General features: G+C 38.7%; 2 protein-coding genes across 2 annotated transcripts in view; one reads left to right on the forward strand and one right to left on the reverse strand.

Annotated features, from left to right (window-relative positions):
- The first annotated feature begins 4767 nt into the window (after positions 1 to 4767).
- Positions 4768 to 10503, forward strand: LOC124873031 (sphingosine 1-phosphate receptor 3-like). Its single transcript, XM_047373512.1, has 2 exons — positions 4768 to 4782; positions 5034 to 10503. The coding sequence occupies exons 1-2, from the start codon at positions 4768 to 4770 to the stop codon at positions 6108 to 6110; spliced, it is 1092 nt and encodes a 363-aa protein (XP_047229468.1). The 3' UTR covers positions 6111 to 10503.
- Positions 6982 to 18764, reverse strand: part of shc3 (SHC (Src homology 2 domain containing) transforming protein 3) — a 30043-nt gene continuing 18260 nt past the window's right edge. Inside the window, exons 8-12 of the mRNA XM_047373053.1 lie at positions 18354 to 18507; positions 14624 to 14714; positions 14332 to 14523; positions 11822 to 12147; positions 6982 to 11722 (exon numbers count right to left, since the gene is read on the reverse strand). Coding sequence (XP_047229009.1) covers positions 11594 to 11722; positions 11822 to 12147; positions 14332 to 14523; positions 14624 to 14714; positions 18354 to 18507 — 892 coding nt within the window. The 3' untranslated portion in view covers positions 6982 to 11593. The remainder of the gene's footprint in view (positions 11723 to 11821; positions 12148 to 14331; positions 14524 to 14623; positions 14715 to 18353; positions 18508 to 18764) is intronic.

Genomic DNA, 18764 nt, shown 5'->3' on the forward strand with positions numbered 1-18764 from the left:
AACATATGAGAAAAGCCTTTTTGTAAGTATCTAACTTTTATCTAATCATTAATCACAAGCTGGCAGGGAAAAACTGTTATTAGACTTACATGAAAAAGGGCTACAGCTGATTACTATATTTTGCAATTTGTTCTTCCTGTGTTGTCTGCTCCACATGATTTGCAGAATGGACCGTAATAGTATGATTTAAATACAGCCATAAATAACAATGTATTTTATTGTGATTTTATTTTATAGAGCAACAAAAAGTCTAATTAAGTCTAAAAAAGTCTAAAAATGCCTAATTAAAAATCGAATGAGTATGGGGCTACTGCAAACCTGCCAAGACCTGGTTGTCTCTGTGAATGTAAGAGTATGGCCAACAGAAGACCAAACACAAGACTGTTGCATGGTCCTTGCAGCCACAGAATGTTCTCAGAAGTCATCAGTAGTCAATTTGAAATCATAGAAACGATGGGAAAGAACTTTAATTTTGATAATATGTGATAAATTGATGCATCTATTGTAGTCTGCACCATGGTTTACTGTGTGGCATAGGTACAGGAATACATGTTTTTTCTGTTGATGTAAAGAGGAGAAAAACATATCTGGGTTAAGTCAGAAGAAGCAATCTGACCCTGAAAAAAGGTTGTAGTGTATTGTAAATTTCACTATACAGGACTCTATGTAGACAGTAAATGCACAACTTTGATCACACCCTAGATGTCAAATGCAGGGATAGGGGAGTTGCTAATAAATTAGCCTGATATTTGTCTCATTTAAATGTTGTTTAAACTGAAACCTCAATTCCAATAAAATGTACTTACTGCTATTTGATTTGTGAGTGCAAATAAACAAAGAACTGGGTGCTAAAGCTATCTTACCATTCAAAGTTGGATCAGAAGCTGCACATTCAGGTGCAACTCTATGGCGAATCTAACTGGCGATGCTTGTTTCCGGGAACTACAGGTCCTTCTCAAACTATTAGCATATTGTGATAAAGTTCATTATTTTCCATAATGTAACGATGAAAATTTAACATTCATATATTTTAGATTCATTGCACACTAACTGAAATATTTCAGGTCTTTTATTGTCTTAATACAGATGATTTTGGCATACAGCTCATGAAAACCCAAAATTCCTATCTCACAAAATTAGCATATCATTAAAAGGGTCTCTAAACGAGCTATGAACCTAATCATCTGAATCAACGAGTTAACTCTAAACACCTGCAAAAGATTCCTGAGGCCTTTAAAACTCCCAGCCTGGTTCATCACTCAAAACCCCAATCATGGGTAAGACTGCCGACCTGACTGCTGTCCAGAAGGCCACTATTGACACCCTCAAGCAAGAGGGTAAGACACAGAAAGAAATTTCTGAATGAATAGGCTGTTCCCAGAGTGCTGTATCAAGGCACCTCAGTGGGAAGTCTGTGGGAAGGAAAAAGTGTGGCAGAAAACGCTGCACAACGAGAAGAGGTGACCGGACCCTGAGGAAGATTGTGGAGAAGGGCCGATTCCAGACCTTGGGGGACCTGCGGAAGCAGTGGACTGAGTCTGGAGTAGAAACATCCAGAGCCACCGTGCACAGGTGTGTGCAGGAAATGGGCTACAGGTGCCGCATTCCCCAGGTCAAGCCACTTTTGAACCAGAACCAGCGGCAGAAGCGCCTGACCTGGGCTACAGAGAAGCAACACTGGACTGTTGCTCAGTGGTCCAAAGTACTTTTTTCCGATGAAGGCAAATTCTGCATGTCATTCGGAAATCTAGGTGCCAGAGTCTGGAGGAAGACTGGGGAGAAGGAAATGCCAAAATTTCAGAAGTCCAGTGTTAAGTACCCACAGTCAGTGATGGTCTGGGGTGCCGTGTCAGCTGCTGGTGTTGGTCCACTGTGTTTTATCAAGGGCAGGGTCAATGCAGCGAGCTATCAGGAGATTTTGGAGCACTTCATGCTTCCATCTGCTGAAAAGCTTTATGGAGATGAAGATTTCATTTTTCAGCACAACCTGGCACCTGCTCACAGTGCCAAAACCACTGGTAAATGGTTTAATGACCATGGTATCACTATACTCAATTGGCCTGCCAACTCTCCTGACCTGAACCCCATAGAGAATCTGTGGGATATTTTGAAGAGAATATTGAGAGACTCAAGACCCAACACTCTGGGTGATCTAAAGGCCGCTATCGAAGCATCCTGGGCCTCCATAAGACCTCAGCAGTGCCACAGGCTGATTGCCTCCATGCCACGCCGCATTGAAGCAGTCATTTCTGCAAAAGGATTCCCGACCAAGTATTGAGTGCATAACTGTACATGATTATTTGAAGGTTGACCTTTTTTGTATTAAAAACACTTTCCTTTTATTGGTCGGATGAAATATGCTAATTTTGTGAGATAGGAATTTTGGGTTTTCATGAGCTGTATGCCAAAATCATCCGTATTAAGACAATAAAAGACCTGAAATATTTCAGTTAGTGTGCAATGAATCTAAAATATATGAATGTTAAATTTTCATCATTACATTATGGAAAATAATTAACTTTATCACAATATGCTAATATTTTGAGAAGGACCTGTATTTCTGCCCCACGATCCACCGTTGCTGTTAGAAAATAGCTGAACCACTAAAGTTAATGGAGATTATGCTAATTTCTCACTAGAAGCAGCTTAGATACAATGTGTGTGGCCAAACGTTTCTCAAACAGACGGGCTAGGCAAGAAGAGCATTAATCAGAGAAGCGGCCAATAAGCCCATAGAAACTCTGAAAGCTGCAGAGAACCCCAGCTCAGTTGGGAAGAAACTGTTGACATTACATCTATTTGTCTGCTGAGCTTGGTCTATATTTCAAAGAATAGTCACTGTATTCAGTGTGTAATTGTGCAAAGTTGTTAGAGACATATCCCCAAAAGGAAAGCAGGGCCTATATTCAAGACATGAGCACCTAACGTTTCCATGGAAATATAGCTAGCCTACATCTCAAAAAATTTGAATATCATCAAAAAATTCAATATTTTTTATCAGTCATTTCAGAAAATGAAACGCATATAATATATACATTCAATACGCATAGAGTGAAAAATTTGAAGTCTTTTTTTCTTGTAGTTTTCTTGATTAGAGCTTACCAATAATAAAGAAGCCAAATTCAGTGTCTAAGAAAATAAAAATTTTGTGAAAAAGGTCAATAATGCAAACTCATCGTGCCACACCTTAATTACCAAATTAACTCAAAATACCTGCAAAGGTTTTCAGAGCCTATACATGGTCAGTCTGGATCAGTTGGCCAGACAATAACGGGAAGGACTGCTGGCTTGACAGATGTCCAGAAGCTCCACAACACGGGTAAACCACAGACTGACCACTGGTTGTTCACAGAGTGTTGAAACTAAGCATATCATAGAAAGGCGTGGAAGGAAAAGTGTGGTAGTAAAGGTGCCCTTGCTACAGGAATAACCACAACCTTGAGCGTATTGTCAGGCAAAATCTATTCGAGAATTTGGAGAGATTTCACAAGGAGTGAAATGAGGTTGGAGTCAGTGCATCAAGAGCCACTACAAACAAATGAATTCTACACATAGGCTACAAAAGTCACATTCCTCATGTCAAGCCACGCTTCCTGAACCAGAAGCATCTTACCTGGGCTAAGGAGAAAATAAACTGGGGTGTTGCTCAGTGTTCTAAAGTCCTCTTTTCAAATGAAAGTAAAGTTTGCATTTCATTTGGAAGAAGAGTTGAGAGGCACAGAATGTTGCTTGAAGTCCAGTTTGAAGTTTCCACAGTTAGTGATTACTTGGGGTGCCATGTCATCTGCTGGTGTTGGTCCCTTGTGTTTCTGAAATCCACAGCCAACACAGCCATCTACCAGGAAATTTTAGAGCACTTCATGTTTCTTTTTGCTGAAAAGCTTTATGGAGATGCATATTTCATTTTCCAGCAGGACTTGGAACCTGCCCACACTGCCTAAGGTACCAAAAGCTGGTGTTACTGTGCTTGATTAGCTAGAAAACTCTCTTGACCTGAACCCCATAGAGAATCTATTGGGTATTTTCAAGGGGAAGATGAGAGACACCAGGCCCAACAGATGAGTTGAAGGCCACTATCAAAGCTACTTGGGCTTCCATTACTCCTCAGCAGAACCTCCATCCTATGCCGCATTGAAACAGTAATTAGTGCAAAAGGAGGCCGAAACAAGTATTTAAAAATGGACATTCTTTTCAAAAGCTTGATGTTTCTGTTTAAAATATTGTGTTTTTATTGATCTAATATTATACTCAAATGTTCTGAAATGCTGAATTTTAGGTTCTTATAATCAATAATTTAATGTTTTCCACAATCATCAAAATTACAAGCAATAAAGGGTGGAATTATTTAACTTTATGTCTAATGAACTTATTTGAGTTTCAGTTTCTGAAATGAGTGACAAAAATATTTCACTTTTCACAATGTTCTAATTTTTGATTTTTTACAATGTAACTGTATATTATTCAATTACAGGCTACCCTACATAACTGACTAATGACAACATATATACTTATAAATGCTTGCTGTAATAATTTTCCTTCATTGCAGTTGCTGATGGACTTCGGAGTTACTGCTCAACTCTGACGTCTAGTGTCATCAGCTGGTAATTTGAAGATGAACATAATACTCCTTCACTACAACTACACTGGAAAGCTGGAAACCCAGCTAATAAATCCTACTGCTCCAGAACCTGTGAACATTCAAACTATAGTGTTCCTCATCATTTGCAGCTTCATTGTTCTGGAGAACCTCACCGTTCTGGTGGCCATATGGAGGAACTCCAGGTTATGTTGAAAAACTAAAAAAAGCAAAGAAAATTGTTACGTCCCATTTCTTATTGTAAAACCTATATTTACTAAGGCAACTGATTGTTTAGTCAGAGAGGAAAATCCAACTCTGAACTGTATTATTGTGAAAAATGAACATTAATGGAAAATGTGTTTTTAAAATAATCTCAACTTTTCTGCTGCAGCTGAAAACACCATACTCTACTCTGCACTAACCTCCAGTGTCAGCAGGCAGTGCTGATTTAAAGATGAACATCATACACCTTCACTACAACCACACTGGAAAGCTGGACCACCGGCTACCAAGCTCCAACACCAACCAAGGAACTTTGGATATTACAACTATCGTCCTCCTCATCATTTGCAGCTTCATTGTTCTGGAGAACCTCACCGTTTTGGTGGCCATATGGAGGAATCACAGGTTTCACAACCGGATGTACTTCTTCATCGGGAACCTGGCACTGTGCGATCTGCTGGCTGGAGTCGCCTACCTGGTCAACTTGCTCCTCTCTGGACATAAGACTTTTCATCTCTCACCAACTCTGTGGTTTGTTAGAGAGGGCAGCATGTTCGTAGCACTCAGTGCCTCCATCTTCAGTCTCCTGGCCATCGCTATAGAGAGACACCTGACTATGATCAAAATGAGGCCTTATAATGCCAACAAAAACTACAGAGTGTTTCTGCTCATAGGGACCTGCTGGCTGATTGCTATAATTCTTGGAGCTTTACCCATCTTAGGTTGGAACTGCATTGGCAACCTCCCTGACTGCTCTACAGTCCTGCCTCTTTACAGCAAGAAATATGTAGCTTTCTGTATCACAGTTTTCATGGTCTTGCTTTTAGTGATGTCAGTCCTTTACACTCGCATCTACATCCTGGTTAAATCCAGCAGCAGAAAGGTGAGTAAGCACAGACACTCTGAGCACGCAATGTCCCTTCTACGCACCGTCATCATTGTAGTCGGGGTCTTCATCGCCTGCTGGACACCCATCTTCATCCTGTTCCTGGTGGATGTGGCGTGTGAGCAGCACTGCCCAGTCCTTTATGAGGCCGACTGGTTTATTGCACTAGCTGTACTCAACTCAGCCATGAACCCGATCATCTACACGCTGGCCAGCCGTGAGATGAGACAGGCCTTCCTGGCTCTGGTTTGTGGCATTTGCTATAAGGCAAAGGTGTCGGTGAATGGCAGTGGGAATAGGCATTCCCTGGAGCCCAGCCGGAGCAGCCAGAACAACCAGAACCAGCTGAGGGGTCAGGAGACCGACACTGGAACAAAAGAGCATGATGATCAGGAGGGTGTTGAGAGTGATGGGAAAGACTGAAAGAGTAAGTTCAGCAACTCTGAATATGCAATATCCCTTCTACGCACCATCATCATTGTTGTCGGGGTCTTCATCACCTGCTGGACACCTTTCTTTATCCTGCTCCTGGTGGATGTGGCATATGTTCAGCGCCGCCCAATCCTCTACAAGGACGACTGGTTTATTGCACTAGCTGTTCTCAACCCGGTCATAAACCCGGTCATCTACACGCTGGCCAGCCGCGAGATGAGATAGGTCGTGCTGGCTTTGGTTTGTGTTGTTTGTGACAAGAATTACAGTGGGTACAGGCGGTCCCGGGAGCGCAGCCAAAGAGGGAAGAATTCATTGAGCAGCCAAAACATACCTAACCAGGACTAGCAGAGAGCAGTCCTAGTGAGGTCTCAGCTCTGGCTGGAACAAGAGATGTTTAGAAGGGGCATCAGGCCGACGGAAAAGACTGAAAAAAGAATGCAAGCAATTTACAGTAAGAAACTATATAGTGTCTTTATTTCCTGCTGGACGTCCATCTTTGTCCCCTCCTGGTGGATGTGGCGTGTGAGCACCGCTGCACAGTCCTCTATAAGGCTGACTGGTTTGTCAGTGTGGCTGTACTCAACTCTAAACTCTGGCAAACCTGGCTCTGGTTTGGGGCATTAGCTGCAATTTTTGTGTCACTAACCAATGCTATAAAAGTATGATCTACAATTTACTCAGACCAGCCATGACTTTCAGATGTGTTTGTTGTGTGCATAGAAAACGATTCGGAGAAACATATTTTAGTTCACTTTGATTAAGGCACACCTATTGCTTAGTGAAACTGTTAAAAACTGTCAAAAACTGCATCTGATACCAAATGAAAACACTCTTAGGTCTATAGTAAACACAAGAGAAATTCCACACATTCACAATTTTATTGCCAAACAATCATACAGAATGACAAACCCATACAACTAAAAGATTAAACATCTGTAAACATCATTTGGACTCATTTTTATTTAATCTTTTAAATATAACTGTCCCAAAATAGTGTGTTTCTCTGTGACCCAATCTGTCTTTTATTTATAACCCAGAAATGATGACATTTATAATACAGTGAGGGAAAGAGACCACTAGTCTCAAGCAGCAACACTAAGCAGGGCGAAAAGCAACCTCCAGTGAACAGGCATGCCCCATCGAAGATCAGCTATTGCACATTGAAGAAAGAGAAAGGGAGGGGAAAAAACATTATTTGTACAAATTAAAGGCACATTTTAGTCAACAGAAATGTGGAAAGAGGCCCTCAGTATCCCAGTGTTTTTAATCGAGTAGTTTCTTTACATTGCAAAGCAAATCATGTTGAGTGTGTTACATTCAAGTATAGAGCTGTTTTCACTTAGTTAAAAACTTTGTCCAATTGACATCAGATGTTTCTTTTTTTTTTTTTTTTTACAAATTTCCTTCTAAAAAAACCAAAATACTTTACAAAAATTTAGCATAATTTTCTTTCGCAAGCTCTCGGGTTTGCTGAACTTTAGTCACAAACATTGCAGAAGTAAAAGGTGGGGAAGTGTTTTACAGTATACCAAATGTACTGCTTTATGGCCAAGCAGTTTGTTGTGAATACTTGTTCTGTACACACCTTCTTGAAGCAAAACATAGGCACATTATAATACATTGCATCTGTCTTGTCAAACTCGTTGACCACGTACTTGTTTTGGTACAACTCCAGTGGTCAAGTGCATTTCAAATACAATGCCCCATTCATTTGGTATCCATCAGAGTCCTGACAACAGTAAGGATAAAGGCATTTGAAAAAAAAAGAAAAACAGATGGTTTCCAGAACACTTGCAGATCATTACTATAAACTCTATCTAAATTTGGGTTTCTTTCTTCACAAAAAACAGTCAGTAAGACGTAAGAATGTACTATTTAGCAGAAAGATTGTTTACAGATACCAGCGAAATGTAAATTAACTGTGAAAAGAAAGTGTCTGAGAAGAACCTACATATTCAAATAATATGTGCGATTATGGTATCTAGTGATTGAAGAATATTGATGATCAGGCATGGGCCGGTTATCATTACCAGAAAAATTGGAGGAATGATTGGAGTTTTCTAAGGCAATATAGCATGTAGAATAACAAAGCAGCTCCCCTCCTTCACCTTGGCTGCACACTGCCGTTCAGCTGGCCAAAGATCGGCTACTACAATTTTCCGTCGCTTATGACAAAGACCAAATTGGCTGTATGGTAATAAATCCGTTGAAAAAAAAATGGGTAATCATGGTGTTGAAGCTAAAATAGTGCCACACATCACTCTTAGGGCAATGCTGTTTAGAAACTACAGTTGGGAAGCTACAAGCAACATATTTGACTCAAAGCTGACTACCTGAGCACATAACTTGACTAATTTAACCACTTAATATCAGCTTTTTACAACCAGGGTTACTTTAGAAGAAGCAGAATGGCAAAAAGTTATGATATTCTGTGAAATAAGAACCTAAAATACTTCTACTAAAGTAGGCAGAGGTTTACACTACATCTTTAAATCTATGTTTTCAAATAATAAAAATAAACATTGTAGACAACATTATCAAAGCTTATTTTAGCAGCAGATGGAATAAGTGCTGCTTTCAGTTTCAAAGAAACTTTTTATTTTGGAAACACATCTAAACGTTATCTAGGCTAAAATTGATATTGGTGTGTTAAAGGTTCTAAATGTAGACCTGCGTTAGCTAAAACTGACAAACATAAAAAAGCAGTTGAATGAGTTTATACCAAATATTGGGGCATTTAGATTACTAACACGATGTATTTCCTGAATGAGCTACATGTCCACACACTTCAAAACGTCCAGGGGTCTCATTTATAAGCGTGGCGTATGCACAACATGAAGCCTGAAACTGGTTTATACCACCTTTCATGCAAAGGTTGTGTTCCATAAAAACAAACTTGACTGGAGAATGTGCAGTCCCTCACGCAAACTCTGACCCATGCATATGCTCATTTCGTTGGAAGGGGATGGTGACGCAGATGAAGAGGTAGGGAATTGAAACCACACTGCATCATGATTCCTCTCAGACATTTTAAATTTCACTCCATATCAGACTTTAACCATAGATCAACGTCATGATACTCATTTAAATCACAGTGTTATTTATGCTTGTTCTGGTGGGCCATAACTAAGGACCTTTCACATAAATAAGAGGTCAACTTACATCTAAGTCTGCACATTTCATCAAAGTTTTCTCACCCTCACATTCCTCTCCCCAATGATCACCAGGGCGATGTGTACCACAGATTAACAAATGAACTGACAGGATGTGAGGCAACCACAGTGAGTGCTGCAAACATTTAAAGACTGTAGTGACATTCACTACACTTCCTTTTATTTGTTGCACCACTACTGTGACTACCAAACGCAATTTTCTTCTGACTCCACCTCACCCACCAACACCTTGATTTCAGCCGCAGTGAAACTGTTGAATGGGCTTGTAGAGGGCAGAACATGAGGCAGAACCTTGTACGCAAATGTTGAGGAGCATCTGTGATGTATAAAAGGGAAATTGCTTGCTGGTTTGCCTGCGCATGGTTTTATAAGTCTGGATTTTCTTTGACGTACGCCATTTTTACCTTTTGGCTGTACACTTTTAGTATAGATCCTCTGCAATGGTTTATAAATGAGACCCTAGGACTTTCCCCATTTACCAGTTGTGATTTTACTGTTGTTTCTAGTTAATTTTGTTTTTTCCACAGACCAAAATAGACTGCATTCATCATCTGCCTCTGCGATATTCTGTCAGCACAGCATCATCTCTACTTTATGAACAACTGAGTCACAGAGGCGCTGCCACTGTAGGAGAGTGCAGCAGTTCTGGTTGGAAAGTAGGATGCTTGCTCTTCTTTAATTTCTGATGATAAAAAGAAAAAGTCTTGTCATTGCACTCCCTGTACTGCTACAATGTAATCAAGTGATGTTTCTATCTGTAATTAAAGTACAAGTATGTATATGGTTTTACCACTCTACTCAGTTCTTCAGCTAAAAAAACAGAGAATCTTTAAGACATATTACCATAATATTGCAACTGAAAAAGGATGAGAATCATTCGATATTGAACCAAATCAAGCTGTCTTTTAATTTCAATTTATGCTTTTGGCATTTTTTTTATTTATTTTTGTGGATTAAAAAAAATCTAAGTTTAAGCTCAGACCACTTTTAGACCAGGCAGTTTTGCTTGGCCTAAACGTAAGTATACAGTTCCAAACCAGGCCTACATATAGATTTAACTTTGACAAATGTTTGATCAAGATCTACAAGAAGTTTTGAAGTTAAAATAAGTTCTATTAGTAAGTGGATTCTATTTATGGTATTGAGTAAATCCTGTGAATCCATGGTATTTTTAATCAATGTTATGTTGTAACTCCTACCAGCCCATGCCTATTCATGATAAAAGATACCAACACCTAAAAGTTACACATTTATATTTTCAATTAATGCAGGTGAATAATCTGTTCTAACGATGTGATTGCAACATTTTCTTTAATGACACCTTGAAACCTTGGCCATTCATACAAGCACAGCTGAAACAGAGCTCTAATTGTGCTATTATAAAACTTCTTTTTTAAAAGTCCGCTTAAAGAGCCGAGCGTGTTCATTTAAAACGTGAGGATATTAAACCGTATAACTCAAGCACCAAAACTAATCACCGACAAAACACCTAAAAGAAGTCAGAGAAAACCAATTCAAAACAAACCACTGGTTGAAAAAGCAGAAATAATTATTTTACAGTGTCAGCATACACAAGCACCTCCTTTCAAATAAAGGGGAATCAAGGTCTACGAACACGGCCACAAGAACAGTTCATTTGAAGTCATGCGGCTGCAGTGACATGAAGAAATACTTTATAATTAGAAAAAAAGGCTGATCTCTAAAGCCATTGATGGCAGTATGAAAAGGTGTCCGTCTGCTCCCGACACTGTGAGAACACATTCCAATCTCCAATAAAAGCAGCCTTCATATGGAGACTAATAAATTAAGCTGTCACACTAATTGTTAGTTTTATAGGTCATTTGTTTCTATTGGAATTTATTTGAAAGCGCCTTTCTGATTCTTCAACCACTGAGTCAACATTTTCAGTAGAAATACGGTTGTGCTTGACAGACAAAACTTAAGGTTTAGAATTTTATCTTAAAATATTCTTCATGCCTCTTTGAGGTTTTATTTGCACTTCATCTAAACTACAAGAACAATTTGTCATTTTATTGTTTTTTTTTAACACCAAATCAAGATATTAAGTCCAAATGCACCAATTTTGTTTCTCAAAAAATATAGCATTTCAGTCATCACAACAAAATAATAGCAATTCTATAAATAGTTTTCCTTAATCCTTAACAAATCTTTTGTACTCTAGTGACTCCAGTAAAGCTGGTCAGTTTTGAGCACTCTGAGCCTTTTTTTAGGCACCTCCCAGTTCCAGGATGAGAGAGCATTTAAAGGCTCTCTGTTTCCCATCAGGCATTTCAAGCATCACAATTTCCTTTCAACGGGCTGATGAAGACAGAGTTCACTCCCAGCTGAGACAATTGGCAGATTGTTGTCACGGTGATGTCCAATAAGGTGGCTAATGCTGTCAAATATATGATCTTTTGTCCGTACCTTTGAACAGAAGAGAAGAGAAGTTAAAAATCAGTTTTTGTCTCACAAAACAGCCACTTCTAAAACTAACCTGTGGTGTACTTTTTATGCCTTTCTTACCGTGCCCTCAGGGTCCACAAGCAGTAAGTGTTTGGCAAGTCCATTGTGCATGCCAGTCAGAACGTAGGATCCTGGGTTGGTAGTGCTTGTGCGGACGAGAAAGTCCCCATCGTTCTTAAGTAGTTTTTCAGCATCACGGCGACTCATCTTCCCATGGAACCACGTCTGGCCTTCCAGCTCTTCCTGCGCGCGAAAAGCCAAAGATCGCACAAGGAGGGGGCTCGAGTTGTCCACAGAAGCTGCCTTCTGAAGGTTGGACACTTGAGTCTGGGACTGCCCCTGGGGCAGTGGCTGAGACTGGGACTGAATGGCTTCCTCAAAGGGCTCTAGTGCATGACAAGAAAAGAAGAGTCAGTACGGAAAATTATATTTTAAAATTTGTGAAAAGAAAGCCATCATTGATTAGGTCGCATCAGGTAGGCTGGCCAATCTGGGAAGGTTCACCACTGTTCCATCTCTCCCCATTTGTGGATAACAGGGTTAAAAGAAGGAAAGACTAAAGCTACACAACAACATTAACTGTTATCTTCTTATCTTTTTGCTGACAAGAGGTAATTATATGGATAAGGAGGTAAAGCTGAGAACCTATAATTATTTTTAATTACAGCACCCTCTGCATTTAATGGCACCCCTGGTAAAGATGTTTTAAAAGCCTTAAAATACATTGATCTTTTATTAGAGTAGCATAATAATTCCAGTAATAAACTGATCATTTTAGATAGACGAAACGTTTTATTTGAGTCCACATATTCAGATAGTAAAACCCACGTTAAGAAATAAATGACTTTTTTGGACAAAATCCTGCTGATAAAGCTGTATTTCTGCTATTCGGGTAGACTCAACTAACATTTTATATAAATGTCCTGATATCTCAAACTTTCCATGATGCCATGTTTCAAAGGCCTTTGTAAGACAAACAAGCCCACAGCACCACAGAGCCTCTAACATGCCTCACAGAGGACACTTTCCCACATATTCACCTTATGTGTCACCCTAGACCCAACTGGACTGTCTGTTGTCTAATCTGTCCAAAGCATGTGGTTCCAGTTAAAGTCCCTATAGTATTTAGCAAGCTCTACATGTTTGCATTTGTGATATTGTTACAGATAAGGCTTATTTCTCGGCATGTAGATTCAATCGAATGGCTGCTCTGGACATCAAAGATAGTGCTCTTTGCTGCAGCTCCCTAAAAGCCACCTTTTTCTTTACCTCGCTTAACATTCTCCTCATGGTTTGTGGTGGCAAGATAAACGCAGGTCCTTAACCAGCCTAATCTATCACAGTTGTGTCTGTTTTAAGTGTTTTATTTTATTGTTTTCTCTGAAGATATGGGCACATTCTGACAAGTAGCAATTTTCTTGAAGCCATTTTTAGCTTATGAAGAACCCACATATGGGTTGTTCATAGATTGTTTCATTTATTTCTAATTACATTAATTACATTAATAATTTAAATTATAACTACTAATTTATTTGTTACTAGTTACAAGTTCTCATAAGACTTTACACAACCTAAAATACCAACAAAAAAAGCTTGTTAAATCTGTTTTACAGTAATTTTAAGTTGCGCCAATTAATATTGGCAATTTTGAGGAAAAAATATATACATATTTTTACCTGGGACTTTTTTCCTACTGAATATAAGCCCTCAAATTAAAGGTTGGCTGCACTTATTTTAAGGCTTTTTTTACACATCATAAACAGTAGTGCTAATAAGTGTGGAAGTAGCTGTATTTTAGTTTTATATGGCAAAATACTTTACACATAATTTGATCATTTAGATTTTTAATAGGTATAGAGCTATTGATACTAGTTCTGTTATCATATGTCAAACTACTATATAAAAGTTTATATTATAAGAAAAGTTTTCATTAAAAAAAGGAATGTGGGAATTCAATGTTTTGGTAACAATAGGTAATTTGAAAACTAACTGTGGTAAACTAAACTCAACTAACAATTTTACCATCAAGTCTTTCCCGAAAAACACAAATTAAACTGCTGACATAGGAGCTAAAAATATAAGACAGTGAATAAAAAGACAAACACGGTGTAGCAATGGCACAGACAAAGCTTGGACCTCAGCCCAACTCATATGCTGCAGTAAGATGCTGAGACAATGGTGAATGAATGAGTGACAACAAACCTTAATGAACCTAAACAGCACTATAAAGACAAGAGGTCTAAACTCCATCAGCAAGGCTGTGACTGGGTTGATGGGGTAATAAAGAACCCCATTAGGTATTTTTTATGGTTTTTCAATGTGGCTCTACAAGTTACTGATTTATAAGGTTTACTTAGTTTTCACATGGTTTAACTTTTTGTTTGACTGCCTACAATCAGCTGCAAAGAAAATAGCTCACACTACAGAACTAATGGAAAGTCTTAGTATTTTAAACAACCCATATCACCTACACATTAATAAATATCAATACAATTAAGAAACTTGTCAAATTCTTCTAATTCTACTAGACAAAACAAATAAACGTCAAATAAAAGTTAATCAAGCCTTACTCATGTCAAATAGGTCCTTCTGGAGGCTCTCTTTGCCTACATCTACCATTCCCTTTGTGGCATTTTCTGCTTCTGCTTGAAGAGCTGCAAACACCTGGGCATCAATCTGCTGGGTGTTCACATACATGGGCATCTCTGCTGCTTTTGGTGCCTGACCTTTGGTCTCTGGCAGACTGCTGATATCAAAAGATCCTGGACATTTACAGAAACAAAGTCAAAGTCATACTACTGAAGCAACACAGTGCAAGAGTAAACATGTGCCTAATGTACTGAACCGTTTGGTGGTACCTACCCTGCTGCAGGAAGATGGCCTTCCTTTCATCAGCCCAGTTTTCACAATGTCGTCCCTGATAGTATGTCTGTTCCACCGAGCCCGGACCCGTCTGATGAAATGCAGAAACAGTGAAACATATTTCCCAATAAACAAATCACGCTTAAACTCGGATTACATAGTTTTAGAAGCATTTAAATTTTTAGAAGCATTCATTATTAACTATAATTTAGCCAACATCCAGATGAAGGATAAAGTTATCACAAATAATCAAAGCATATGTCATATACAGCAAGGTTCCTGGGTTGATGTGTCAAAGGTTCTGTCGTTAAAATAAATGTTAAATTAACATAAATGTTAATCCAACCGTGTTTAAAAGTCAAATGGTGGGAAAGACAGAGATTCTTACTGTGTACTGTATAAATGGGTTGCTTGAAGAGTAAACAAATGTTACTATAAGGTACTATATACGGTGCAGTAAGGCATTGTCACTGCTTGTCAATCCCTAACCTAAATAAATAAAAGAATCACATTACAAATGATGATTTCTTTATTAAGGGAAAACACGTTAAAAACAATTAAATGTGATTAGACCGATATTTTGGTAAGTTGAGTTCAGTTTCACTAGCCACACCCAGGCCAGATCAGTTCCAGATGTATAGAAGTAAGAAATCGCTTAAATAGAACCTCTCTGACCACATGAAGTAGACCAAAAGATCTGCACCTCTTGCCCCGAACTAAAAAAGATAAGGAGAAAGTCACTGATATCTATCAGTTTGGAAAAGCTTACAAAGCTTTGGGAACTTATCCAAAAACGGATAAACTTGAAACTGCGGTAAGTCCTCCCAGGAGTGGCTTGCCTATCAAAATTACACCAGAAACTCTTTGACTAATCATTCAGATTCAAAAGCTCTATGAACAACTCCTAAACTACTGCGGACCGCTGAACACCAACTGGGCAAATGTGGCACCAATACAAGCGTTCCAAGGCAAAAAGCACTAATGAATCATTTTAGAAGGTTTGTGACCCGTAACGCCAGCTGTAAAATGAACACAGATGTTTTTCCGGTAAAAGAACGTCATACTGACAGTCAAACATGGTGGTGGTATTGCAATGGTCTAGGGCAGGGATCCTCATTGCGTGGCTCCCGAGCCACATGCAGCTCACCATGCTTTATTTGGTGGCTCTCGTAACAGGTTACAGCAATATGCCAGCCAATCCATTTTCAACACGCTTCCACACCGTGACGGCAGAACGTGCTGCACGGCAACAGTGATTCCACAAGCGTGTGCACCCTAAACAGCGTGAAGAATGGAGCAATTTATAATCAAAGGCAAAAACAAAAAATTAGGAAATATTGAGTATTGTAGTTATTTTATTTACTTTTGCTTTTTACAGGAAAATCTCGCCATCAATTTGTGACCTTAAAGTGCCTGTGACACGCTTTTCCAACAAATGTAGAAATTGAAAGGAAAAATCTTAATACTGAAGAAAATGGGCAATAATTGACATGATATCAAGATTAAAGGCGAGTGTGGCTCAGTAGGAAGAGTAGTCGTCTTGCAATCAGAAGGTTGTGGGTTCGAATCCAGCTTCCTCCTGCCATATGCCGATGTGCCCCTGGGCAAGGCACTTAACCTCAAGTTGCCTACCGATCTGTGTATCGGTGTATGAATGTGTGAGTGTTAGTGAGTGCGATTGGGTGAATGTGGCTCTAGTGTAAACGCTTTGAGCAGTCTGTATGACTGGAAAAGCGCTATATAAGTTCAGTCCATTTACCATTTAAAGACGTGATAAAAGACAATTGTGACACAAAATAGGCATATTTCGTTGTTAAATTTTGCAAGTCCAAAGTCACCTGGAAATTACATCAAAGGGGAAGTCTCCGGTCTACATTGTGTGAGAGTCAATGAGAAACGGTTCAGGTAGAAGCCAGGTTGAGTTAAAAACAGCGTTAACTTCCTCGTTGCAAAAGTACATTTAGATATCGGCAGTTATTATTAATTAAAAATGAAAAGTTATCATTTTATTAATAATAATAATCCGAAATTATTATTATTATTAAAATGAAATAAATGACACACACATACAATATATTTAAATAAATGTTTCTCTAAAGATTCTAATATAAAAAGTTTTAAAAAATGACACACCAGATAGTGTCTTCAGATCTTGAATCATCCCTTGTGTCACTGCTACTGCTCCATGCTGCTCACTTCGACTCCGGTTGTTTAACTCAGTGCCATATTTACTGTAACCCTGGATTTACACTTTCTGCTCTGGTCCGGTCCGGTCCGCTGCGTAGCCCAGAGGAGCTCCAAGAACCATACGCAGATCGCGCAATAAAAGCCAGTGATAAATGTGGTAGCAAGTTCAAAACAACTCATTCTGTTGAAGTTAAACCAGTTACATTGCTTCACTTCGTTTTATGTTTTATTTTTATGAGTTTTGTTTTACAAAGGGTGAGTTGACTGAGTGCAGCTAAGCTTTATTTGTTGCTTCATTTGGTGCATTTAATGTTTAATTGTTCGGTTTAGAATACCTTAGTTAATGTATATAGCCCAGTAACTGAACTAATTGATCTAATGTAAACAATTGCTAATTTTAACATGTGTTTATATAAATATATGTGTGTATTTATTAATATAGCGAGAGTCTGTCTTTGGTGAATTATTTTGAAAAGCCGGATGTTGTGCTCATTCTGTTTCCTGGTGGTACGGTATGATTCATGCATATTGACTCCAGCCGTGCTCCGGCATCCAATTAGATGGCCATCAGGACATCGCAGCATATGTGCTCTGCCATCTGACGACAGCTGACTTTCTTCTCCTGACTCTGCTTCATCTCTCTCTAATAGTGACTGAAATATATCTAAAGAAACATAAGATTCTATGCTGCTGTCTGTGTAAGCCATTGTAGCAGGAGTCAGTTTACATGCCGGGGTTCCCCTTCTACATTATAAAAGAGCGTAAAAGAGTAGTCTGGAGGTAGGTTTTTTTTTGTGTGAAATTTATAACCTTATACCTCAACAACTGTTCATTTCAGCAGCATGATTGCACTTCATGAAATCATAAAATATTTTATTAATGTTTCCATAAGTTTAATTCGATTTATCATAAATTCAGTGTCACAGAAACTTTAAGATTCAGCACATTTATGTACCAATACAATGATTCGCAGCACATCAGCAGGTCAACTTCCAAATGAAATGACATTTTCAACTAGCCTAGTTTAAAGTTCTTACTTGAATCCCATTGAGATGCTGTGATGTGACCATAAGATTGCTGTTTTGGCTTGAAAACTCTCTAATGTGACTGATTTATAACAACTCTGCAAAAAAGAGTGGGTCAAAAATCCACTTCGATTTAAAAGACTCATTGCCAGATGTCACTAATAACTGACGGCAGTTGCCGCCATGAGCGGCACAACCAAGAATTAGGTTTAGAGGCCAAATACTTTTCACATAAGGTAAGGTTGGTTTGAATGGGGGTTTTTTCTGAAGTGAAATCATAATTTGCATTTTGTATTTACTAAGGTTGATGATGTTAAACATTTCAGTTTGCTCAAAAAAGCAAAACAGAAGAAATACTTTTTAAGAGCAGTGTAGTTCATTCCACATGTACTTACAAAAAGCATGCAATAAGTCTTTGTAAGTTTTTTTGAACTCTTGCATTTGTTTTTCAGAAAAGAAATACATCCACATAATTGCTTTATGGTGCTTTAGAATAAACCAGATTATCAAAATTGTACCTGGCCTCCTTCACATGCCGCATTCTGAGTCGTCAGTCGAGTGTCAATAAACCCTCCAGGGGGTGGCATTTTGCCTGGGATGTTGTTATAATAAGGATGTTCCGTTGTCTCCTCTTCTTCCTCTGTCCATGCCAATTCCTCCATGTTTAATACCCTGAAAAGAAGAACACATGCACACTCTTATGGGATTACAGGGCAGTTATGTTTAACAATATCAAGGCCCATAAATTAATCAATATCAAGCTACAAACATCCAGCTTATTTGGAAGGCATGTTCTCTTGTCTTTACCTTTTTAAAGCATCTATAAGAGAAATAGGCCTCTGTGTCACATTATAATAAGCATCCCTTAGTTAAACAAGAAGTCATACAATACTATTTTTTAATGTATAATGCCAAAACTCTGTCAACTT

The sequence above is a fragment of the Girardinichthys multiradiatus genome, chromosome 8 (genome assembly GCF_021462225.1).
Source record: "Girardinichthys multiradiatus isolate DD_20200921_A chromosome 8, DD_fGirMul_XY1, whole genome shotgun sequence".
Classification (NCBI taxonomy): domain Eukaryota; kingdom Metazoa; phylum Chordata; class Actinopteri; order Cyprinodontiformes; family Goodeidae; genus Girardinichthys; species Girardinichthys multiradiatus.